This window comes from Lissotriton vulgaris, chromosome 1_1, assembly GCF_964263255.1.
Source record: "Lissotriton vulgaris chromosome 1_1, aLisVul1.2, whole genome shotgun sequence".
Taxonomy (NCBI): domain Eukaryota; kingdom Metazoa; phylum Chordata; class Amphibia; order Caudata; family Salamandridae; genus Lissotriton; species Lissotriton vulgaris.
The window spans coordinates 1,255,807,691-1,255,833,322 of record NC_141685.1 but is presented as its reverse complement, the minus strand read 5'-3'; the positions used below and the strand labels follow the sequence as shown (position 1 = coordinate 1,255,833,322).

Below are 25,632 nucleotides of genomic sequence, written 5' to 3'. Positions count from 1 at the left end.
AAATTATTAGTTGGAATGTGGCAGGCTTAAGCAGCAAGCTAGATGTCCCAGACTGGGTGGCGCTCGTTGAACCCCACCCAGTTTGTGCATTCCAGGAGACTTGGTGCGTAGAACCAAGGTACCGAGTGGGTTATGCCACCTTCTTTGTCCCGGCAGAAACTCCAGCTTCGGGAAGAGGTCGCCCCTATGGTGGTCTCTTGGTTTGGGTAGACATCTCTTTGGGATGGAGGGTACACCATCACCCCCAAAAATCTCCAGATTTGATGCGCCTCACTGTAACTTGTCCGAGGAGAGCGGAAAAACTGGAGATTATCAACATCTATACACGAGGGGCCTCCGGGAGAGCCTTTTCACCAACGCTCTCGGATCTGGAGGCAGCCCTGTGTGAGTGTAGTAGTGATTCCTTAATTTTGGTTATGGGGGACTTCAGTTGTACATTCGAGCCTTTGTTGCCCGATGAATCCCTGGATTTATATGATGAAGATTCTAGGAGAGGTGTCCCGTCACTTGATCTTCCCATCATAAACAGTTGGACCCCCAGAATCATCCAGCTAAATTCCCTCACTCTAGAGCACGGCCTAAGGGCAGCCAATGGGAGGACGCCATCAGACTTAGTGGGGGCTCACACATATAATAGGGTCGGTCATTCATCCCGGATTGATTATATTCTTTTAAACTTTTCCTTGTGGGTACACATGAAGGATATGATAGTCCTACCCTCCCTGGATAGTGACCATAATGCTCTTTCTTTGACCCTATTAATCTGGTGGAAAGAGACTATCCCAGTAAGTGGAAACCAAGATGCACTAGTGATAGGGCCATTGGGAGGTGTGGTTCCATCAAACTGCTTAAGACGTCTGAAATGGGACAAAGTGGCAATAGATGAGGAGAAAATGGCATGTATCAGAGCTGTTACTTCGACAGCCTGTGCCATTTTAAAAAATCAGCCTACTTGTCCAAATCAGATTACAGCATTGTTCTGTGAGGTCTCGCTGTCAATTGGGGACCTTTTTAAGGCCAAAGTAAAAAAGGGAAACCCTAATCGTGATAATCGGAAGGGTAAGCCAGGATGGTACTCGAAGGAGTGTCGTGCCATGAAGAGAGCTCTGATATTGGCAGTAAAAAGTGGAGATGCCACCCTAATAGCCACCAAACGGAAGAGTTATAAAACAGAGCTTAAAACAGCAAAGAGAGACTGGGAAGATAAATTTTGGCAGGATCTCCGAACTGCCAGCGTCGGAAAAAACGCAAAAGGTTTTTGGGACTTAGTACACAAGAAAAACAGACCCCTTGATACAGTCATCACCTGTAACATAACCGAGGACCTATGGTACACACATTTCTCGAAATTGTATACGGCAACTGCAGTTGAAGCGTTGGATTTCGTATTACCACAGCCCTCTCGAGTGGTGGAGAGACCTGAGGAAAGTCTGTTCACTAAGAAAGAAGCGGAAGGCGCAATAAAATCTCTCATCCCGCGTAAGGCGGCTGGCCCCGACGGTCTTCCGGGTGACCTGCTCCGTGCTGACCTAGACGATTGGAGTACGTTGATCTCATCTGTATTGAACGCTGCCATGGCGGGTGCTCCTCTGCCTGCCTCCTGGATGGCTGCCGAAGTGGTCCCCCTGCACAAAAAAGGTTCGAGAGAAGATCCAGGGAACTACAGGCCCATCAGCCTGATAGACTGCTCACAAAAAGTAGCAGGCAAGGTCCTCCTAACTAGAATACAGCAATGGGCAGATGAGAACAGGATCCTTTCGGATCTCCAGGCAGGGTTCCGAACCGGCACCGGAACAATTGAACAATCGCTAAGGCTACTTATGATTCACTGGAAGGTCGTTATGATTGGGAAGGGCACATTATATCTTGCTTTCATCGACCTCCGGACGGCCTTCGATTTGGTCCCCAGAAATAACTTATGGAAGGTTCTTAGTGATCTTGGCCTGCCACCTTACCTGCTTCACTTGGTCATGAAGTTTCATGAAAACAACTATGCCCAAATCCGCTGGGGTCCTAATGGTCAAAAGACCCGAAGAATAGATGTGAACAGAGGAGTGCGGCAAGGGTGTGTTCTTGCCCCAACACTCTTTTCGCTCTATGTTAATGGGGTGGTGGACCACTTGTCAAGGATTCCAGCAGATGCCCCTCGCTTGGCAGGTCGTTCTATTCCCACCCTGCTTTTTGCGGACGATACTTTGCTCCTGTCAAAATCGCCAATGGGCCTACAACAGCTTCTATCAGGCTTTGACGATTTCTGTAAACAAAGAGGACTCTGTATAAATACAGATAAAACAAAGTACCTCATCTTGAACCCTCCGCAAAAACTTGGCCCTCCGCCAACACTGGGCTCCGTGGCATTGGAAAGGACTAAAACCTTCGATTATCTGGGCATCAGGTTGGTGGATTCCATGAAATGGGACCAGCATTTGTTCAAAATGCTGTTAAACTTAAAAAGAGTATCCGGGACCCTGCTAAAAGAGCAGAGAGCAGCCTCAACCAAACCCATAGCTGCAGTTTTGGACATCTACTCGGCTAGAGGAGTAAGCGCCGCCTTGTACGGGGCGGAACTGTGAGGAATGTCGAACTTGAAAGACCTTACTCGAGCTGAGAACACCTTCTTGAGAAGCTTGATGTCCCTTGGCCCTTCTGTCCCCATCTTGCCTCTGCAATTGGACATGGGCTGTCGGGCGATTGATGATCTAGCGAAGTTACGCCCTTTGCTTCTGTGGGCCCGCATCTGGAGAGTCCCTGAACTCTCAAGTTATGCGGATGGACTACGGGAGATACTAAGATCGACAGGGTGGGCTAAAATAAAGTGGCTAACGGATGTCAAAGCTTTACTTACCAATCTGGGGCTGGAAGAAGCATGGTACCAACAGACAGCCCCGCCCAAATCAACAATAAAACAGCTTTATTGGAATTGGGTGACAAATAGAAGGAATTCTTCCACCTCGATTTGCAAGTCGACCAGAAATTTTATGGAGTCCAAAGATACCCCCTTTAGAGAACTGTATTTGGACATTATCTCAGCCCCTTGGGAAAGGTCTCTGTACTTTAAATTTAGAATTGGTCTTCTCCCTGTAATGGAATTTACCAGTCATTGGAAAATACCATACCAGACTGCTCCGTGGTGTCCCTTCTGCCCACAGCGCCAAGAATCTGTCCCTCACCTTTTATTTGAGTGTCCTGCATATAAAGTCCCACGGTCAAAATGGCTAAAACCCATGTGTCGCACATTGGGTACTAGGCATTGTCACGTGGCCCTAAGGATTCTTCTTTCGGACACTCGTACCTTTTACGCATGTGCCACCTCGAAGTACCTTGGGTGGGCATGGAGAATTCGGTCAAAAAGACTCAGACAAATTGTTTAATTATGTTTTTAACCATGGTCGGTTTTAAATTTATGCTTATTTTAGGAAATTTATAAATTTATTTACAGTAAAAACTTGCGGTTTTTAAAAAAAAAAAAATGCACTGAAACTGCAAAAAAATATTTTCATATCCGTATGCCTGTTCAAAATTCATTTTGGGCATAATGTTATACTGCATCTCCTTAAAACTATTTTGCCACATGAGGCCATTCCAAGAAATATCTCCAGTACCCCGGGCCCAGCCAAAGTCTCCTTTTACCGCTAAGTCACCCATCGATGATAGCAGCTGTATGTTGGTGGAAAAAGTGAGAGAAGAGAGAAATAACCTACAGGACAGTGGCAAATGGTCAGAAAAGTCAACCGGATTCACAAAAAATATTCTACCTCTAGGGGGTTGACACTGGGGCTGCAATGTGTAGAGTCCAATAAGAGCAGACAGCATAACCCCAGCCTTTTACATTGACAAGGAAGCAGTATCACCTTCTGTCAACAGAAGACAACATGGTATGAAAAAAGGAAATACATCACAATACCTATTTAGCTGCTCAATACTTGACTTGCCATGGGCAAGTGACAGTTGGGCTGACACCCTACCATTGCCCACCAGTACTAGTTCATTGATCTTATTCGGATGCACCATAACTGTGACTAACATTTCTGTAACTTCAATTCAAAGGCCACTTTCTGCATCCCTACCTAGCATTACAGAACTTACCAGTGATGCTCCTGGGCACTATGATTTCCACTTCTGAGATATTCGGGAGGATTGCAGACAGGCTTTTTCTTAAACCAGATTTAAGTTGACCAAAAAGAGCCATGGAAACGTTTCTGTATTTGGTGCAGGAAACCAAGGTTTGCACCTCTTTCTGCTCTATCTCTAATCATATACTGTGCAAGTTACAGTTAGCCCACTCAGGCCTGCGGAATGTTTCAATCAAATAATCTTGCAGTAATTTCCAGTTTTAGATTAACTGTTGGATCAGTCAAAGCTGTGGACTAACCGTCTTAGAGTAATTTTTCAAAGGGCTTTTAAGAGTTTTTCCCAAGATGAGACCTCTTTAGGTGTTAGAGCAGTTCAGTTTAGTTTTATTTCATTTGACGATAGACCATTCCTGGATTTTCTCTCTCCTTCTGTCATTGATGTCGGCTAAGAGTCTGTAAAATGCAAGCTTTGTCAATAAAAGTTCCTTTGCCATAGTGGTTTAAGGACAGTTACCTTGAGAACAAATCCTATTTTAATTTGAGTTCCACCTTGTGTTTAAGTTAAGCCAGTTGTTCTGAAGACATATTTCCAGGCTTCAGCCACCATGGCTGAGAGAGCGAAGCATCACTAATGGACATGCCCTTTGATTTCTCCCATCTCTTTTTAAACAAGGCGGATTCAGTGCTGTATCGCTTTAAGACAGGCGCTGGGCCTTTCCACAGCCTCTCGCCACCCTCAGCCCACCTTTCGCTCCTTTATATCTATCTATCGCCCTCACTCTATCTATCGCCCTCACTCTATCTATCTATCGCCCTCACTCTATCTATCTATCGCCCTCACTCTATCTATCTATCGCCCTCACTCTATCTATCTATCGCCCTCACTCTATCTATCTATCGCCCTCACTCTATCTATCGCCCTCACTCTACCTATCTATCGCCCTCACTCTATCTATCTATCGCCCTCACTCTATCTATCTATCGCCCTCACTCTATCTATCTATCGCCCTCACTCTATCTATCTATCGCCCTCACTCTATCTATCTATCGCCCTCACTCTATCTATCTATCGCCCTCACTCTATCTATCTATCGCCCTCACTCTATCTATCGCCCTCACTCTGTCTATCGCCCTCACTCTGTCTATCGCCCTCACTCTGTCTATCGCCCTCACTCTGTCTATCGCCCTCACTCTGTCTATCGCCCTCACTCTGTCTATCGCCCTCACTCTGTCTATCGCCCTCACTCTGTCTATCGATCGCATCACCACAGCATCACTCAGGGGCACCACAACATCACTATGCGCTGCTACAGCATCACTGAACGCCACAGCACCACTGAGCGCCACCATTGAACAACAACTAGTTCAAATATGTTCTCTCAATATTTCAAGCTTTATTAAAAAAAATGTCACAAAAAGATGTTAATATTTCACTTCTGTTCTTGGATTTTCGTCACAATAAAATACACTGACTATAATCTTCACAAAAGTTATTTACAAAAGTTTAAGCTATTGCCATTATAAATTACAATAACTTTTATTTAAGTAATTATTTAAAAAAATTAAAAGCCATTATTATTTGTAATATCAATACATCTAAGTCACGTAAATGCAAAACATATTGCATTACAAATGCTATGGGTGTCACATTTGCGAAAGTTTAAACTATTGGCATTGTAAATGACAAAGCTATTCATTTAGCTATTTTCAAAACCAACACATAATTTAAAAAATTGACATTTACAATACCAATAGCTCAAACTTTCCTAATGCGAGCCCTATTGCATTGCAAATGCTTGTTTTCTGTCTTTGAGTTTTCATTCCCTTTGGTCTCTGCTATTTACAGGCTTTACAACGGACGTGCCAAAGGAAGACAATTTGGCACCAAATGTAGTTCAGGTGACCGTATTGGCTGTGGAATTGAACCTGTGTCTTTTGAGGTCCAGACTGCGCAAATCTTCTTCACCAAAAACGGAAAAAGGGTGAGTGCTATTAAAGTTATTGTCTAAAGGATTCTCCTGCTGTTTTTGGCTGTGGTAACTCACTTTTAAGAGACATAATTAGTGAGAAATCCCACTACTTTGCATTAGTCTCTGTCTAATCCAGACCTCTAAATTGATGGAGATGTCTGTCATTGGTTGAGCATGCTCTGTCACCTGACCTGATTATCCCTGTTGGCGTGTATCTACAGGAACATGTGCTATGAATGGAAAATTGTTCTTATTCTGCAACCATCTTTTAATAGCTGGTAGCACCTTAAATTCACATGCAACCACAATCCTCCCTAGACGCTAGTAATGATGGTAGTTTCTTTCACTTTTTCACTCCTTTTACAATGCACACACACTGTCTTCAACACAGCTCCCCATTTCACTACTCGTCCTCTGAGGGGATAACTCTGAGGTGAATCTTGTGGCTGGTTGTAGGAAAGTGTCCCTTTTTGACATGGTCCCTCCCACTTTTTGCCTGGTACATGATGTGATTTTGATTGAAAGTGCACTGGGTTCATGCTAACCAGGACTCCAGTGTTATTTCCTAGAACTGTACAATTGTTCCCCCAATTTGCACAACTTTTAGTACTCTCGAAGTCTCTAGTAGATGGTACCCTGGTACCTAGGGCCGAAGGACTGCAGCTCAAACTGTGCCTCCCTAAGATACCCCAACCAAGCACATGCAAGACTACCATTCCAGGCTGTGTGTCTTGGTGCAGACAAAACCAGAACATGTCACACATCCCTAAGTGACATGTCCCTAACACTGTATGTAGTATGTGTACGTTAGACCCTACAGCAGACTAGACCGCTCCAAGGCAGGTTGCTTAATGTTACATGTGAGGGCATACCTGCATGCTCGGATAAGCCCCTGTACTGTTTAGTCCTATTACTGACAGTGCAAGGGACCAGGGAAGTAATTTTAAAATGTGCTGGACACTTGAAAAGGAGATTCCCAGCTACATGATGGCTTCACTGAAAATAGGGATGCTTGGAATCAAACATCTCTTATTGGTAAACCCACACAGATGCCACTGTTGATTTGCCAATACATTCACCCAGCGGGCACCTTAGAGGTGCCTCCTGAAAACCTGTCAGCCTCTGGTGTGCTTGCTGACTTCTGTTGCCTGCCACCTGAGACACTGTTCTGACCTCCTTAGGTGAGAGCCTTTGCTCTCCGGAGTCCTTTTCCCACAGGAAGCGGTCATATAGGGAACATACTGACCCCGAAGGTCAGTAGCCCATTGTCTACTGCTCCGCACTCCCCTAACACTCCTAAATTCAGTATTTAGGGCAGCTTCTGGCACAATAGAAGCTGATCGCGACAACCTAAGGGTTGTCGTGGAGTTCCCACGAGCTGTGAAAGACAACCTATATAGAAGCTAAAGAGTAGGGCATGGGTGGGGTATTATTTATTGGTTATACAAGAAACGTTATCTGGTAACTGTTTTTCATATAGATAAAATGTTCTGTTTTTTGTTCTTTCTTTGTTGTAACCAAGATACTGCATAAGGGAGACTGTTCTTATTGTGACCTTTTCTCCTGTAAATGGTCCTATTCGACACTAAACCTTGTGGTATGGTACTTGTCCTTTGTTTGTTGTCCTTTTGTGGGGCATTACTACGTTAGCTGCATCATATCCTGTGTGTATCTAACAAATGTCAATAAAGATATTTAAAAAAATGCAGAAAAGATTCCCATTAGTAAGGCCTACCATTAAAATGAAGTAATTTTACTTCTGATGGATACTTCTGCTTGTGGATTCCTCACCTTTTGATTTTACCCCTGTGCCAGCATTCCACTGAAACTTTTTTCTTAGCTCTCCCTCGTCGACGAGGATGTCGCAATAGCTCGGCTCTGCTCTCGTCTCCATATGATGTCACCAGAGCCATAACAAGACTTTGTCGGAGTGCTGATGCTAGTTCTCTTTTTTCTTCACCGTCAACGCGTAACGGTTTTTCTGGGACTCCCCATTTTTTGTAGGTTAACATTGTTACAGTTCGATCTGTAGTTGTAGCAGTGCGATAGCTACACAGAAGTAGTCAGGGTTCAAACCTTGTAGGGAATGTGGGGGTCATATGTAGATTACGTACCCCCACGTGGATTGCCTTTGGTTCCTGTCGTTGGATCACAACGTTGAGGGATGCACGTCTTGTTGAAGGATGAATCCGAAGGCACTTAAGAAAAGGGAGACCAAGTTATTTATGGCCCGGGTGAGGAGGAGGAGAGACCCTAAGAGGAGCGATCAATGTCGAAGTTGACGACCCCACACTCCTCTAGGTCATCAAAGTACAAGAAGTAGCGACGTCATGGGTCCAGGCGTTGTTCCTCGAAAGACAAGTCTTCGAGGTAGGCTTCTCAGGTCCAGCGGCGTCATGGAAAATATGGCATCTCACCTCTCCCTCACCTTCTCTGCAAGCAACGCTAGCACCCAGGGAGGCGTCGCCTGCACCTCTGGCTTTGCCTTCTCCGGTGTCCCTGGCGTCGCTGCCACAACCTGCATTGGATGGATCCAGACCAGGCTGCTCAGGATCCATACCCACCTTTCCCAGGTCCAGGTGTGGATCCCTCGCATTTTCTTAATGGGATGTTTGCTAAAGCGGCTTACCCATCTGGCGTGCAGACTGCCCCTGGGGGTCAGCTTTCATATAATATGGGCATCCCCCAGCATTATGCCCTGGCACCATTTGTGTCCTTCATGCCGATGACTCAGTTATGGCCTCTCAACGCTGATCCCGCGGGTGTCTCCGGCATATCAGGTTTTGGGCAAATGCCATCCCGGCTTTGTGTGGCGTCCCTGGCTGCTACTGAGAAACATCCTTTGGCGCCGATGTCGCCCCGCCTGGCGCTGCAAAGCTGATTCCAAAGATATGCTCCAGGAGGGATGCTCAGAGGCTGCTGGAAGAAAAGGAATTCCAGGAACAGCAGAAGCAAGTGAGGAGGAGGAAATCCTTGAGTATGTGAATGACTCCGGTGGTCTTAAGAGGCTAGTGGTTTGGACACTTTCCCGGAGTGGGAACTTTCTTCACCCAAGACGCTACCTGCTCCATATCACACTGTTATAAGGAAGGCTGCTGATGTTTTGGCTCTGCAGTTTGCAATCGCAGAGGTCAGGCCTAACATTATGACTGAGGTTTTGGACTCTCCTTCAGTGGTAGAGCCTTTGCTCCCATTAAGTGAAGCTCTGATTGAACAGATTTTGTAAGTGTGGCAGAAGTCTGTGTCTGGCCCGGTGGTTTCCAGAGTGGTGGCAATACGTTATAAGGCTGCTCCTGGGGATCCAGTCTTTATAACCTCTCATCCTTCAAATCTTGGTGGTTCAGGCTTCATGTTCATCCAAACAGTCAGAAGGGTCCTTCCCCTCCACCCCTCGGTAAAGGGATTCCAAAAAGCTGGAGTAGTCAGCAAAAAAAGCTTTCTCTTCTGCAAGAATGGTTTTAAAATATACTAATGCTACATGCTTATTAGAACGATATATCCACGCTCTGATCAACTCTACCAAAGAGGTGGCCCATAAGCTGCCTGAGGATGTTCACGGTCACTTTCTGGAGGTGTTGACTGATATACAGGCTGCAGTATGTCAGGTGATCCAGTCTGGTCTAAATACAACAGACTCAGTCGCCAGGGTGATGGGCTTTTCATTGGCTACCAGGAGGCACGCCTGGTAAGAGGTTCAGGATTTTCTCCGGATGTGCAGGCCACTGCTGGATCTTCCTTTTGAAGGTTTCAGGCTCTTTGGGACAAAAGCGGATTCTGCTCTGCAAAATTTTAAGGTAGCAGGGCTACTGCGAGACCCTTAGTCCTGCAGAACCATCCTAGGTGTTATGGTTACAGAAGATTTTGTGTGTTTGGGAAGGCAGCATCATTTCGAGGCTGTCGGCAGCAGGAGCATCCCCTGTACAAGTCATTCAGAGGGAAGGGAAGAGGCTGCCGGTGGGGCCTGCTCGTCAACAGTCCTCCTCCTCCACCCCCCCCCCCCCTCCCTCCCCACCACCCCCACACTGGTTCAGTAGAGAAGCAGCTCTAGATCCCCCATCTTGAAGCATGTTGGTCCCGTAGGCCAGGTGTCCCATTTTCTATAAAACTTGCAATCTGTTACATCAGATCTTTTTGTTTTGAATCTTGTAGAAAATGGGTACACCCTTCCTTTCCAGGAGTTTCCCCCTTCTTACCCTTCTCGCCAGGGCTGGTGTTCGGAGGGCCATCTTCTGCTTCTGCAGCAGGAGGTCCTTTCCTTGTTACAGAAGGGTGCAATAGAGGTGGTTCTGGAGCAGGAAAGTGGTCAGGGGTGTTACTCCAGATATTTCCTAATCCCCGAAAAGGACAGGCGTTTGAGACTGATCCTGGTCCTTGGGGTCTTGAATTTGTACCTCAAACAGGAGAAGTTAAAGATGCTGAACCTGGCTCAGGTTCTTCTGGCGCTGCAGCAGAGAGACTGGATGGTGTTGATTGAATTACAGGATGTGTATTTTCACATTCTTATCCTGAAGTCTCATCGGAAGTATCTCCGTTTTACGGTTGGGGTCTCAGCACTACCAGTTTGTGGTCCTCCTGTTCGGCCTTACTTCTGCACCTCGATTCTGCACAAAGGTGATGGCAGTGGTTGCGACTCATCCCAGGAGGTCGGGGATTCCGGTATTGCCCTATCTGGACGACTGGCTGCTCAAAGCGAAGTCTCTAGAGTTGGTGCTGCATCATCTGCAAATAACGCAGCCGGGGGTTCGGGTGACATCGCACACACGGCTCTGCCGGAGCCGCAGGCGTCGCGGCCTGCTCCATACCCGCCGGTACATGGGCTGACCGCGACGCCGGAGGAGATCGATGCCTTCCTCATGGCCATGAGGTTGCTCACTATTCGAGGATCTGGGTCCATTCTTTACCCCTGAATACCAGGAGATGGACGACTAGGGAGGCTGGGAGGGGTCTGAGGACCCTCTGGCACGTACGTGCCAGTCATTTCAGGACTGGACACAGGAACTAGGGGAGGCCAGTAGCCTGGATACCTCCCCAGACACTGGTTTTGTCTCCCCTCCTACCATGGCTATGGAGGAGGGGGCTACTTATAGTGTGGTGCTGATGAGGCGGCAAAGGCCTTGACTCTTGAGCTCTCCATCTCAACGGTGAGTTCTAACATCCTCACAGAGGTCCTTAAACCGCAGGTAAGCTTCCCAGAGCCTCTACTGCCGTTTAATGAGGCTCTCAGGACTTCCTGTTGTGCACTTGGTCCAGGCCCACTACAGGTCCTCCTGTAGATATGAACGTCGCTAGGCGCCACCGCCCTGCTCCGGGCGACCCTAGTTTCTTGTCCACCCACCCCACCCCGAGAGCCTGGTTATCCAGGACTCTACTTCCCAATCCGCATTCCCGACTGCACCTTCGGATCGGGAGTCCAAGAGGTATGAGCAATTCGGCAAGAAGATGTTCTCCTCCCTTAGTTTGGGGTTGCGGTCGGTCAACACCGCGTGCCTCTTGGGCCGTTACACCCACTCCCCGTCGGATACGATTGCGGCCGTGCTTCCCGAGTGCCCGGAGGGAGCCCGGGTGAAGCTCTCTCAAGCTCTTCCGGAGGGACGAGACGCAGCGCTGTATTCCATACGATGTGGACTGGATACCACTGACTCGCTGGGGAGAGCGATTTCCACGTCTGTGGCGGTTCGCTGCCACGCCTGGCTGAGGTCCGCCAACTTCTTGGCCGATGTCCAGAACACCCTTATGGACATGCCGTTCGATGGCAGCCACCTCTTCCGTGGCAAGGCAGGTAGTGCGCTGGAACGCTTTAAGGACTCCAGGGCTACGGCCAAGTGCTTGGGCATGTCGGCCCCGCACCAGCAATCTTCTGCCAGCGCTCCTTTCGTGGCCGCGGAAAGGGGTGCCACCACACGTCCTGCCAGCCACAAGCCATGTACCATTCAGCACGGTGGCAGGAGTGGTTACTGTCGCGGCGGTAACAGGGACAACGGTGCGGCCAGTCCACATCACCCCCGCAGCATCCGCCTCAAAGCCTTCCTAGTCCGAGCTTTCAGGCCCATTTGACGCCAATGGGGGGACAGGGTTCGCCATCACCTCCTCCACTGGCGCACAATCACATCGGACAGGTGGGTGCTGCAAATCGTACGAAGGGGCTACTCCCTCCCCTTCGAGGCGACCCCTCCAGCCATGCCGCTGCGTGTCGGGGGATCACTTGCAACTTCTGCAAGAGGAAGTTACGGCCCTCTTGGCCAAGGGGGCCATCGAGCGCGTTCCTGGTCCAGAAGTAGGGTGTGGTTGTTACTCCCACAACTTTCTGGTTCCCAAGAAGGGGAAATGGGGCCTACGCCCTATCTTGGACCTGCGGAAAGTCAACGGCTTCCTCCGGAAGGAGAAGTTCAAGATGCTGACTTTGGCTCAGGTCTTAGCTTCCCTAGACCCGGGAGACTGGATGGTAGCGTTGGACTTGCAGTATGCATATGTTCGAGGCATGTGGGCTGCTAAATTCATATCTTAGCATTAGATCGCCACCTAGTGTTGGGTCCGGATGATCGCACATTGTTGTCCTGGAAGAGTCTTCGAAGTATCCTGAGATGGGTGGCTCCTCCCCTGGACTACAGTGCGCATGGGCATCGGCTCCATCCCCAGATTGTTTTTTTCCGCCATTGGGTTCGGATGCGGTCTCGACGTCTCTCCGTCGGAACCGAAAAAAAACATCATTTCTAAAGGCCAAAAGGCTTTGGGTTCTTTACGTCGGTATTGTTTGCGTACGGTCTCGAGTTCTTCCGTCTCTCGGAGCCGGAATCAGCGGAGTTTTTCCAACTCTTTGGACATCGAGGCCTTCTCATCGCGACTCGACACCAAGTTCCCAACATGGAGCGGACTCCGTTTAAGCTGTGTCCGCTCTGTGGGTCCAAATACCCACATATAGACGTGCACCCGGTCTGTAATAAATGCCTTTCGCCAGACCATGACGAAGGAAGTTGCAGGGCCTGTGCGAGTTTCAGGTCGAAGAAGACTCTCACGATTCGGCGCGCGGTGCGCCTGGTGGCCAAGCAGACGGCCCCGGATCCGGAAAACATCTTCGACGACCAAGAAGAGGAGGACCAGAGCCATCATCTTCAAATCTCCCCGCCTGAGACAGAGGTCGAGGCTGATCCGGAATATGACGACGACGGGGTCGTGGATCAAGGCCTTGAATACGTCGACGAGGTAGGGGACGACAATATGGTTTATGGGGCCGCGGAAGATAGCTCAGGGGACGAGCTATGCCCCGAAGTTGACGAACATCAGGAAAGGGTCGCGGGATCGCCTGTCGGCCTTACCCAAGACCCTGTAGCGCAAGCCTCGGCCCCGCCTGCTGGCCCGGCCACGGACATACTTGCTGCGCCGAGGGAATCGAAACCGAAACTGAAAGAAGCGGTCTCGACTACACCTAAAATGGCCGACCCGAAACTGAAAGCGAAAGTTAAGGACTCAATCGTCCCTAAGATGGCGGTCGTTACAGCAAAGTCGAGTAAACCGGCAGCCTCATCGACTCCGTCGACCTCCGGTCCGCAGAAGTCGAAGAAACGCGGCGATTCCACAGGGTCGAAATCGGCGCCGGAGGAGAGATCCTCTAAAAAGGGTGGCACGCACAAGACAAGCGCGCCGGCGCCGGCAAAGCCAGCCAAAGCAAGCGACGCAGCCCCGGCTCCAACAGGAACATCGGCGCATCGCTCCAAGGACTCGAGGTCGGCGCCGTCCATCCCTCCAAAAGACCAACGGAACGTCGCATCCGAAGGCAAGGCCACCTCGTCGGTGCCAAAGACATCGGTTACCGACACATCTCTCGTTGCTCCTTCACTGCAAAGAATTAGGGAGAAGGCCTTTTCATCGTCGGCGCCAACGCCATCGACGCAAAAGGAGGCAGACGTCCCGGTCAAGCCCGCAAGTAAACTCCTCTTCCTTCTACCACCAAAAGTGGCGCCGAAGGCTTTTTCATCGAAATCGACGCCAAAGAAGTCGGAATCTTCTTCGGCAAGGGCATCTTCAGGTCATGTGCACGACCAAGAAGAGGATTCGGAGTGCTTCATAGATGCGGACACGGGGAAGTTAACCCTTTACAAAAGGAAAATCACTTCGCAGCCGGTGGAATCCTATGTCATCCCCCTAAAGAAGAAGAAGTACCAACATGACGCCTCAGGCCTCATGGAACCTATCCAGCCTCCTCCAAGAAGGAGCCCGACACCGTCTCCAGACCACTCTGACAGTGAGGGCTATGGTGACGATGAACAATATACATTCCCAGTCAATGAACCTGAGGCACAGCCAGATTCATATGATGTCATTGGGGACCAAGGCACCCAAGATATGGGACAAGACCCACAGACTTTCGGTACACGTGCTTCCCCTACAGAGGATTCTGCAGGTTTTCATGCACTCATTGAGAGGGCAGCTGCTAACCATGATGTGGACATGCATGCTGACCCAGTGGAGGAAGACTTTCTGTTCGACACTTTTTCGGTTTCGGAAAAAACTGTCAAGACACTGCCCATGCTTAAAGGGGTCCTCAAGCATGCGGCGGACATCTTTAAGGAACCTACCAGGGCAAGGGTGGTCAACCCACGTATTGAAAAAAAGTACAGACCAGCGCCTGCGGAGCCTGCGTACATTCGAGGACAGTTGCCGCTTGACTCCCTGGTGGTCGCAAACGCAAGAAAAAGGGCCAACTCCCAATCAACGGGTGAAGCTCCTCCCCCGGATAAGGAGTCCAAAGTGCTAGAGGCAGGAGGCAAAAGAGTGGCTGCGCAGGCTGCCAATTTCTGGCGTATTGCAAATACACAGGCACTACTGGCACGTTATGATAGATCACATTACGACACACTAGAGCAGATCGTCGAACACCTGCCTCCACAGTTTCAAGAGGGCACCAAAATGATTATTCGAGAAGGACAACTGATTTCCAACGCGGCCATAAAGTGTGCACTTGATGTCGCGGACACGGCCGCTAGGGCCATTAATACCAGTGTGATGCTCAGAAGACAGGCGTGGCTCCGCATATCGGGGTTCAAACCTGACATTCAAACAACCATACTTAATCAACCAGTCAATCCGGAGAGACTGTTTGGTCCAGATGTTGACACCACCCTGGAAAAAATTAAAAAAGATACTGAAACTGCTAAATCTATGGGGGCCCTGCAATCACAGCAGTTTCGTGGCAATAATTTTCGTCGCTCAGGTGCCCGTGGAATCACCAGAGGACAGATGGGTCACCAATCACAGTTCCCTAGAGGTGGAGCACAATCCTCGTACCCCAAACAAAACAAGAGGGGCTACAGGGGAAACAGCAACAAGGGACGCGGCAAAGGAGGCAACAATTCACGCTCCTCTGCCCCAAGCAGCCAGTGACTCGCTGTCACTGCCCCCCGACCACTTAACACCCGTCGGGGGGAGAATACAGCAGTTCCTGCCCGTCTGGATCAACATCACCACAGACAGGTGGGTGCGACAGCTCATCCAGTACGGTTATTGTCTAGAGTTAAAATCCACTCCACCCAACATTCCGCCAAGGCAAAGACCTATGTCCGCAGAGCACTTGCACTTATTGCAGCAGGATGTGTTGGTGATGCTGCAAAAAGGGGCAATCGAGCTCGTGCCAGTGGGAGAGGAGGGCACGGGGGTATATTCCCTGTACTTCCTCATTCCAAAGAAGGACGGATCTCTCAGACCAATTCTGGATCTCCGTCCCCTCAATCTGTACATACTGTCAGAGCATTTCCATATGCTTACACTGCAACAAATTCTTCCTATGTTAAACAAAGGAGACTTCTTAGCAACCTTAGATCTCAAGGATGCTTATTTCCACATTCCGCTACATCCGTCCCACAGGAAGTACCTCAGGTTCACTATCCAGGGCACGCATTATCAGTTCAAAGTCCTACCCTTCGGAGTCACAACTGCCCCAAGGGTGTTTACCAAGTGTCTGGCGACAGTAGCAGCGCACCTCAGGAGGCAGAACATCCATGTCTACCCCTACCTCGACGACTGGCTCGTTCAAGCCAGGTCGGAACAGCAGTGCGCCGCGGACATGTCAACTACCATTCACCTCCTTCACGACCTAGGTTTCTCGCTAAATTACCCAAAGTCACACCTTCAGCCGGCACATGTCCGACAGTTTCTGGGTGCGACAATCAATACCCTGACGGCCAAAGCGCAACCAAACCAGGTCAGGATAGACGGCATGCAGTCTTTAATCCACAAGTTCAGACCGGGACACTCACTTCCAGCAAGAGTGTTCATGCAGTTGATAGGCATGATGGCCTCCTGCATCTTCATAGTCCCTCACGCACGGTTGCATATGCGCCCGCTCCAGGAGTGCTTAGCAAATCAGTGGACACAGGCTCAGGGACAATTAACAGACCTAGTGTTGGTTACCAGTCGGGCATACAACTCTCTGCATTGGTGGACTCCACACAACCTTTGCAAGGGCCGACTGTTCCAGGAGCCAGTGCCACAGGTTATCCTGACAACGGACGCATCCCTCCAGGGATGGGGAGCTCATCTGCTCACTTACACGGTGCAGGGGCTATGGACGACGCAGCAACAGAAGATGCACATCAACTATCTAGAACTGATGGCGATCTTCATGGCACTCAAGTCCTTCATTGTACATCTGTGCAACAAGGTGGTGTTAGTCCGGACGGACAACATGACCGCGATGTACTACATCCAAAAACAGGGGGGCACCCACTCGCCACAGCTGTCTCACCTGGCTCAGAGCATGTGGAAGTGGGCCATTCAGAGGAACATCTTCCTCGTGGCAGAACACCTCCCAGGGAAGGACAATCAGATGGCGGATCTGCTCAGCAGATACAGCCATCAAATGCACGAGTGGGAGATACATCCATCGGTACTCCAGCCGTACTTCCAAAGGTGGGGTCGTCCAGACATAGATCTGTTCGCCACAAGGGAAAACGCAAAATGCCAAAGCTTCGCCGCCAGGTTCCCACACCCCCAATCGCAGGGCAATGCGATATGGATGAACTGGTCAGGCAAATTTGCTTACGCTTTTCCCCCGACACCTCTGATACCACTGGTGGCGAGAAAACTAAGGCAACACTCGATGACACTCATCCTAGTTGCCCCAACGTGGGCGCGCCAGGCCTGGTACACCACGTTCCTCGAACTCTCAGTGGTGCCGCATCAAAGACTGCGCCTCACGCCCAGACTTCTGACGCAGAACCATGGAGAAATTCAGCATCCAGATCCGCAACAGCTCAACCTAGCGATCTGGCTCCTGAAATCTTAGAGTTTGGATACCTCAACCTACCTCCTGAATGCATGAACATCATCAAGGAGGCGAGGAAGCCCTCAACACGAGCATGCTATGCCGCAAAATGGAAGCGTTTTGTCATTTACTGTGCGGACAATGACATAAACCCGCTAGATGCATCTATCCCTAACATCATTTGCTATCTGTTACACCTTTATAAGTGCAAACTAGCGTTCACTTCTATTCGAATACATCTATCCGCCATTGCAGCTTACCTTCAAAATAGGCAGCATCTCTCGGTCCTCAGGGTGCCTGCCATTAAAGCGTTTCTTGAAGGTCTGAAGCGAGTCATTCCCCCAAGAACACCGCCAGCTCCGGTTTGGAACCTCAATGTGGTCCTCACCAGACTGATGGGACCACCATTTGAGCCACTGCACTCGTGTGAACTGCAATTCCTAACGTGGAAAGTTGCTTTCCTAATTGCTATTACGTCACTAAGGCGTGTTAGTGAGCTGCAAGCACTCACAATACAAGAGCCTTTCATTCAAATTCATCCAAATAGGGTAGTGCTACGTACTAACCCCAAATTCCTTCCAAAGGTGGTGTCACACTTTCATCTCAACCAAACTATCGATTTGCCAGCATTCTTCCAGAACCCACAAACAGTGGCGGAAAGAATGCTCCATACGTTAGACGTGCGGAGGGCACTGATGTACTACATGGACAGGACACAACACTTTAGGAAGACGAAACAACTTTGTTGCCTTCTCACCACAACACAAAGGCAACCCGATCTCCAAAGCTGGAATAGCCAGATGGATTGTTAAGTGCATTCAAATCTGTTATCAAAAGGCCAAGCGCACTTTAACAATACCCCCAAAGGCACACTCCACACGCAAGTTGGGGGCATCCATGGCTTTCCTAGGTAACATTCCTCTAGAGGACATTTGCAGAGCAGCCACGTGGATTACACCACATACCTTTACAAAACATTACTGTATTGATGTACATTCCAAACAGCAAGCGGCTGTAGGACAGGCTGTTCTCAAAACACTTTTTCAGGTTTCTGCAGCTGGCACAGGCAACCGCCGCTAATGGAGGGACTGCTATGTATTCTATGCTAAGATATGAATTTAGCAGCCCACATGCCTCGAACTGAATATGCTACTTACCAGTATGCATCTGTTCTTGGCATGTAGGGCTGCTAACATTCATATCGCCCACCCTCCTCCCCGGTGCCTGTCGCAGCTGCAGATATACTATTGTATTCAATCATTAGCATGGACATCCTTTACACTTTTCACTCCATCCTCTGCCACAATGGCGAAAAACAATCTGGGGATGGAGCCGATGCCCATGCGCACTGTAGTCCAGGGGAGGAGCCACCCATCTCAGGATACTTCGAAGACTCTTCCAGGACAACAATGTGCGATCATCCGGACCCAACACTAGGTGGCGATCTAATGCTAAGATATGAATGTTAGCAGCCCTACATGCCAAGAACAGATGCATACTGGTAAGTAGCATATTCATTCCACATTCCCGTCCTGCCGGCCCACCGGCACTATCTGCGGTTCACGGTAGGCCATGAGAACTTTCAGTTTACCGTGCTCCCCTTCGGCCTTACCAGCGCCCCACGGGTGTTCACGAAAGTGATGGCGGTGGTCGCAGCTCATCTGCGCAGGTTAGGGGTTTCAGTCTTCCCCCTACCTCGACAACTGGTTGTTGAAGGCGGGTTCGCCCGAGACAGTCGTCAGCCACCTCCAACTACGGCCGACCTCCTGCACCTGCTGGGGTTCTCCATCAATGTGCCGAAGTCGCATCTGTGTCCCTCTCAGAAGCTCCTCTTCATCGAAGCGGTTCTAGACTCGGCGCAGTTTCGGGTTTATCCTCCCGAACAGCGGGTTTGGGATATTCAGGCTTTGTTTGCTATCTTTCAGCCGTTATCCCGAGTCTCTGTCAGGTTGACGCTGCGGCTTCTGGGAATGATGGACTCCTGCATCCTTCTGGTGCATCACGCTAGGTAGCGGATGCGGGCTCTGCAGTGGGACCTGAAGTTTCAGTGGGCCCAGCATCAGGGCAACTTGTCCGACCATGTCTTGATCTCTGAGGGCACTGCAAGACAGTTGCAGTGGTGGCTCACGGACCGCGATTGGGTCAGCGACAGATCCCTCTCCCTACCCCAACCTGAGCACGTAGTTGTGACGGACGCATTCCTCCAAGGCTGGGGGGGCCACATGGGAGAGGCGGAGCCCAGAGGACTCTGGTCTCCGGCGAAGTCCTGGCTCCACATCAACCTTCTGGAGCTGCGGGCGATCCGGCTTGCACTGAAGGTATTCCTCCCCTCTGTCAGGGTGAGTAGTGCAGGTGTTCACGGACAGCACCGCCGCCATGTGGTACTCCAACAAACAGGGCGGGTGGGGTTGTGGACTCTGTGCCAGGAGGCTCTGCGCCACTGGCAGTGGCTGGAACATCAGGGCGTGACCCTGGTGGCTCAACACCTGGCAGGTTTCCTGAACGCCAGAGCGGACAAACTCAGCCGTCGGTGCATGATCGATCACGAATGGCGTCTGAATTCGGACGTGGCGCAAGGCCTCTTTCAGCAGTGGGGAGAGCCTTGGTTAGATCTATTCGCCACAGAAGAGAACGCGCAATGTCCTCAGTTCTGCGCGTTGGAATTTCCAAGGCGGCACTCGCGCGGAGATGCTTTTCGTCGCGAGTGGAGTTGCGGTCTGTGTACGCCTTTCCACCTATACCACTTCTGCCCAGAGTGCTGAAGATGATCAGGCGCGACCGGGCCCAAGTCATGCTTGTGCTCCGAACTGGGCACGAAGATACTGGTATCCCGACACTCAGCATGTCAGTCGATCCCCAGATTCATCTTCCTCTTCAGGAGGACCTTCTGTCGCAGCAGCAGAGGACGGTACTCCACCCGAACCTGTCCAGCCTCCACCTCCATGCGTGGAGATTGAGAGGCGACAGTTGAGGCCATTTGACTTGCCTCCTGAAGTCTGTGATGTTATTCTGGCAGCCAGGCGTCCCTCCACAAAATCGGTATACGCCTGCAGGTGGAACAAATTTGTGGCATGGTGCACAGCAAAGGCTGTGGATCCCCTTTCTGCCCCTCTTTCTGAGGTTCTCCTCTTTCTTCTTTCCCTTGCCCAGCAGGGCTCTCCTCTGGGCACTATCAAGGGCTACCTCTCTGCCATTTCCGCCTTCTTGAGGCTACCTGAGCAGCCCTCTTTGTTCAAGTCCCCAGCTGTAAATAGGTTCTTGAAGGGCATCACTCATATGTTACCTCCTGTTCCTTTCGTGATGCCTCAGTGGGACTTGAAACTTGTTCTGACCTATCTGATGTGCGCTCCCTTCGAGCCACTTCATAACTGTCCTCTTCGTCTTCTTACCCTTAAGACTGCATTCCTGGTTGCCATCACCTCTGCCAGGAGAGTGAGTGAGCTCCAGGCCCTTTCTTCACAACCTCTTCCCTTCTGTCCATCCGGACAAAGTTGTGTTGTGGATGCGACCCTCTTTCCTGCCCAAGGTAGTCACAGCCTTCCACATCGGGCAGTCCATCACCTTGCCCACCTTCTTTCCGCCTCCGAAAGAGGAAGCGAGGCTCCACCGTCTGGACCCAAAATGTGCGCTCTCATACTATCTGGATCGCACACGCCAGTTCCGGGTGGTTGACCAACTCTTTGTTGGTTACGTGGGCGCCAAGAAGGGACTGGCGGTGCACAAACGGACCATTTCCCGATGGGTCGTCTTGTGCATCAAGGCTTGTTATTCACTGGCTAAAAAGAAGCCTCCTGTGGGGCTACGTACCCATTCCACTCGGGCCACGGTGGCTACCACTGCCCTGGGTCGGGGAGTCCCCTTGCAGGACATCTGTCAGGCAGCTACGTGGGTATCGCTGCACATGTTCGCAAGACACTACTGCCTGGACAGCCAAGTCCGGAGAGATTGCTTTTTCGGCCGTTCCTTTCTCCAGGACTTTCTGGTATGATCATTGGTTCATAGACCCACCACCGGGGTTGGTATTGCTGTGGTATCTATTCTAAGGTAAGGAATCTAATACTAACCTGTTTCTTTCAGATGCATAAGTTACTTACCTTTGGTCACGATATATCTGTAAGAAACAGTAATTAGTATTAGATTCCTTACCGCCCCACCCATCCTCCCCATTCTGCGAACCGATATCTAGGGTTAAGGTCATCCCCTTTCAGGGCCCTAGTTTCATGGCAATACAACAGGGAGCCAAGAGGGAAATAAGGGTACTATAGGGATAGCCCTCCACTCAATAAGCATCCATACAAAAAATCCCAGTACCCTGGACTCGGATTAGTGCTCATCTAATGAGGCATACCCCTGTGCTGGAAATTATACAGTTAGATTCCTAAGTACCCACCTACTTGAACTTTGATTTAGGCGTTTGTCTTTAAATGCCAATCCGTCCAAAACAAATCATTGTTTCTTTTAACATAAAAACAAGGGGGGGAGAATCCAGAATTGCTTTTCAACTCGACACGACCACCAGTGACTGGTCAACTGAGACAGTACGTAATCCCACACTTAAAACGAAACGGACATAAAAATGTGTGGTGAGGAGGAAGGCACCTCACGGGAGAACACCCTCGGGGCCCTTGGCAGATGTTTACCAATTTCTTGCCCCTTTCTCATCATTGGTCGCCTTACCTCCTCAAAATAAAGTGTCCAAAAACAAAACCATACGTGTTGTGGACATCCTCATAGTGGAAACCTTATCCAGCCATATCCTCTCGTACCATCTGGAGGAGGAAGAGACTTCTCGGTCGATTGTCTCATCAATCGTACACACGGACACCGGGACCGGAACTCCTGGGATGAGTTCCGGTCCCGGTGTCCGTGTGTACGATAGATGAGACAATCCTCCTCCAGCTGGTATGAGAGTGTTAGACCTGTCTGGCCCTTTGCGTAGTCCCTCCAATTTATTATTTATTTTGTCCCCTTTCTTTGCCCCTCATGCTTTTGTATTTTTTTTGTGTCCACTAGGCTTTTATGGTGTTGGCCTGGGGGATAGGTGCTCTTTTGCCCTCCTAGTTTTTCACCTCGGGCCTAGGTGCCTTTCCTGACAGGAATTCACTTAGAATCACAAAATGGTGGCTACCAACTGTCACAACTGCCATTCCCTAGACTGCCCTCATAGATTAACATTGGGGCCTTCCAGAACCTTCTGGACCCTACTGGACTTTGTGTGGACAGGCTATATAAGGGCAGGGGTCAGGAAGCCATTTTGGGTAGTCTAGAGAGTGTGAGGAGTGAGGCAGTGGCGAGTGGAGGTGGACGCACAGAGAGAGGTTAGTTGACAGGAAGCTTGACAGCCTCTTCTGGAAGACGTTCCCCCTTAGCTTCTGACCAAACCCTCTTGTGGGACCTTGTCATCTGAGGGAGTCAGTTCAGTGATTTTAGCTGGCCCCTCCTTGAGATCCTAGGCTAAGCTGACACCTTGCTGCTGGCTGGGTAAAACCCCTTCCCTCTGGACTGCTTACCGGTCTCCCCAGGAGCGGAGTTGAGACGCCCTGCGCTAGAGGTGGAGTCCTTGAGGCGGAGATACGGGACTGCAGTGGGGCTGTTAGACTGGTGCTCGATTGAGGAGACGCTGCTCCCCGCGCATGCCCAGAAGGGCGGAGCGGTATCCAGCTTTGGGAGGCACCACGCCTGTTGCTGAGGGGTAGCGGCCCGAGAGTCGCGCAGGCCCGGTGTGAGGCGGGGCAGTGCCTTGAGGCGAAGCGCTGTCTCTGAGGCGAGCAGCCTTGGTCAGCGGGCGGCCCCGGAAGTGCGGAAGCGTCTGTGACGCGCAGGCCCAGAGAAGGGCTGAAGAAACCCTCGGCGGGATCGGGAGTGAGGCGGAAGTGTCTCACATCGAGGAACCCGGCGGGAAGTGCACAACGTCTCTCCTCAGTCTAAGAAGCCTCACGCCTAGCGCTAACCGGATTGAGAGCGGCTGGTCTGGTGGGTCAGCTTAAGAAGCAAGCAGCTACTTGCGGAGCTCCTGTTGATGACTACCTCCCTTTCCTCCAGCAATGTAAGACGGCGGTCAATGAAGGGCCCACTTTGAAAGTAAGGAGGGTGTGTGTTGGGGAAGCCGGAGAGCGGGGAGCCCTCTCCTGCTGCGCAGAACCGAATGCGTGGGTAATTAACTCAAGAAGCCTTAAAGACTTCCATCAAAGAATCGTGAGTCAGTAATGTTGTATGGGACCTCCGGTCCTGGTACTGGGTCAGGAGAAGATCTTGTGTTAGGGGTGGCGAAGGAGATTCCTGATAATAGTCCTACGGGGTGGAATTCCTAAGACATTAGCCTAGAGCATCTAACTTGTATGACCATGCCAATGTTCCACTGTGGAAATTTTGTTTATTGATTCTTTTCACTCCCGTCTCTTGCCCATTGACTGTACTGCATCATTAGAAAGTGTGGGTGAAGGAGGGTTGTAATTGGGGGAACTAAAAAGGTTTACTCAAACTTCCATTTGCCCTGCTTCCCACCACGTTGAGTTGCGCTGATATAGAGCTGTAAGAGAGAAAGAGTTTAATGCTGAACCCTTTTGAAATTGACAAAGAAAATGTAATTGGACTGTGAAATGTGATTTTCAACTTTAAGAGTGACAAGTACAATAAGGAGAAATGATGGTGTGAAAAACAGAAAGGAAAATAACCAAACTATTTTTATAAAGCAATCCATATTTTTCCATAAATACCGGTGTAGTGTCGTTTTTGAGTGGAATTTCATTGAATTACTGCTGGGTGGTATGCAACAGTTACACATGTGCCTCAATTAGAGTTTGTCTTACCCTAGGCCAGGCTACCCTAGGTGACCTGACAACTTTAGGTTCCAACAAATTGGTGTCTAGCGGTGGGATGGTGACTGTGGTTGCTACTACTCTGCAGTAACTGAGTGTAATCCACTAACCTACACCTGGATTTTTCTCCTAGCGGCCCTCCTAATTTTTACTTTTGCTTTTTCCAAATTTATTCCTGGTGGTGGGGTGGAGGTAACTTCAGGTTGCCCTTGTAACTCTATTCTTTTTGTGTGTTTAACCTTGAATTGCCTTTTGCAAAATGCAATTTGCGCTGGAAGAACTGGACACTTATTCTGTTGCCCAGCTAAAGGATTTCTGCCAACAAATGGGGGTATTCTTTAAGTGTGGCGCTAAGAAGGGGGAACTCCAGACCAGTTTGAGGGCTTAGGTGGAAGCACGCAGGGAAGGGAAGGAAAGGAAGAGGATGAAGGGACAGACCGGGGACACGGTCATAGAGGTAGAGGGATTATTCCACCCTGAAGTGGAAAACCTACTCCTAGGACCAATGTCCTACTCTAGGATGGGCAGTAGTGTCTCCGGGGAAAGCTTGACCGAAGCGGAACTCACTGACAGGAGGGAAATGAGGCAACTGAAATGGGAGTTGGCCAGACTAGAACAGGAGAGGGAAGAGTGGAGGATGGCTCATGAATTCAAACTGAAAGAGTTAGAACTCCAGGCCCTGCAACGGGGACCCTCTCCTACTCCGAATGGTGGCAGCTAATCTATAGAACCAGCCAGGGAGTCCAGACCCTACTTGCCCAAGGACATAGTTGCTAGCTATAGCCAGGGGGATGATATAGCCAAATGGCTGGCAGCCTATGAGGTCTCCTTAAGAGCCCATGGGATCCAAGAGAAGCACTGGGGGGGGGGGTTGTACAAGTACATGCCTCCTACCGGTCGGGACACCTTGCTAGCCTTAGAACCGGAGGAGCAGACCAACTACCCCACCATGAAGCTAGCATTGATCAGGAAGTTTGGGTTAACCCCAGAAAAGTATCGCCAGAAGTTCAGCGGGAGCCACAAGTTAAGCACCCAGAACTGGGTGGACTTCCTAGATTATGCGAGGAAGGCATTGGAGGGCTGGGTACAGGGCAGTGAGGTGAAGGATTATGAGGGGTTGTATGATCTTTTTTTGAAAGAGCATCTACTCGAGAAATGTTTTCCCGAGCTGCGCCAACACCTGGTGGACAGCAAGCTGACCAACCCCCGGAAGCTTGCAGAGGAGGCGGACATCTGGGCAAGTACCCGGGTGTCCTCAATGGGGACTGGAGGGGATTCCCAAAAGGTCGGACAGGGCGCCCCTCAGAAGGAGGGGGAGATAAAAAGCAGGAGTTCTCTAAAGGTCCCCAAAACAATTTTCAGGGAAAGGGAACAGGATTCACCCCTAAGGCTAACCCGCCCAGAAACCCTCATCCTGGCCAAAGCCAGCAGCCAAGGGTTGTCCACTGTTTCGAGTGTGGTGGTGTTGGACATTATAAGGGAGATGTCAGATGCCCACAGAGACCACCCCCTCT

At 50.1% G+C, this 25,632-nt stretch overlaps 1 protein-coding gene across 2 annotated transcripts in view; it reads left to right on the top strand.

Annotated features, from left to right (window-relative positions):
• Positions 1–25,632, top strand: part of SPRYD3 (SPRY domain containing 3) — a 431,115-nt gene that overhangs the window by 142,897 nt on the left and 262,586 nt on the right. For both annotated transcript variants that reach the window (XM_086964574.1, XM_086964581.1), the window contains exon 5: positions 5,920–6,055. In XM_086964574.1, the coding sequence (XP_086820700.1) occupies positions 5,920–6,055 (136 nt within the window). The remainder of the gene's footprint in view (positions 1–5,919; positions 6,056–25,632) is intronic.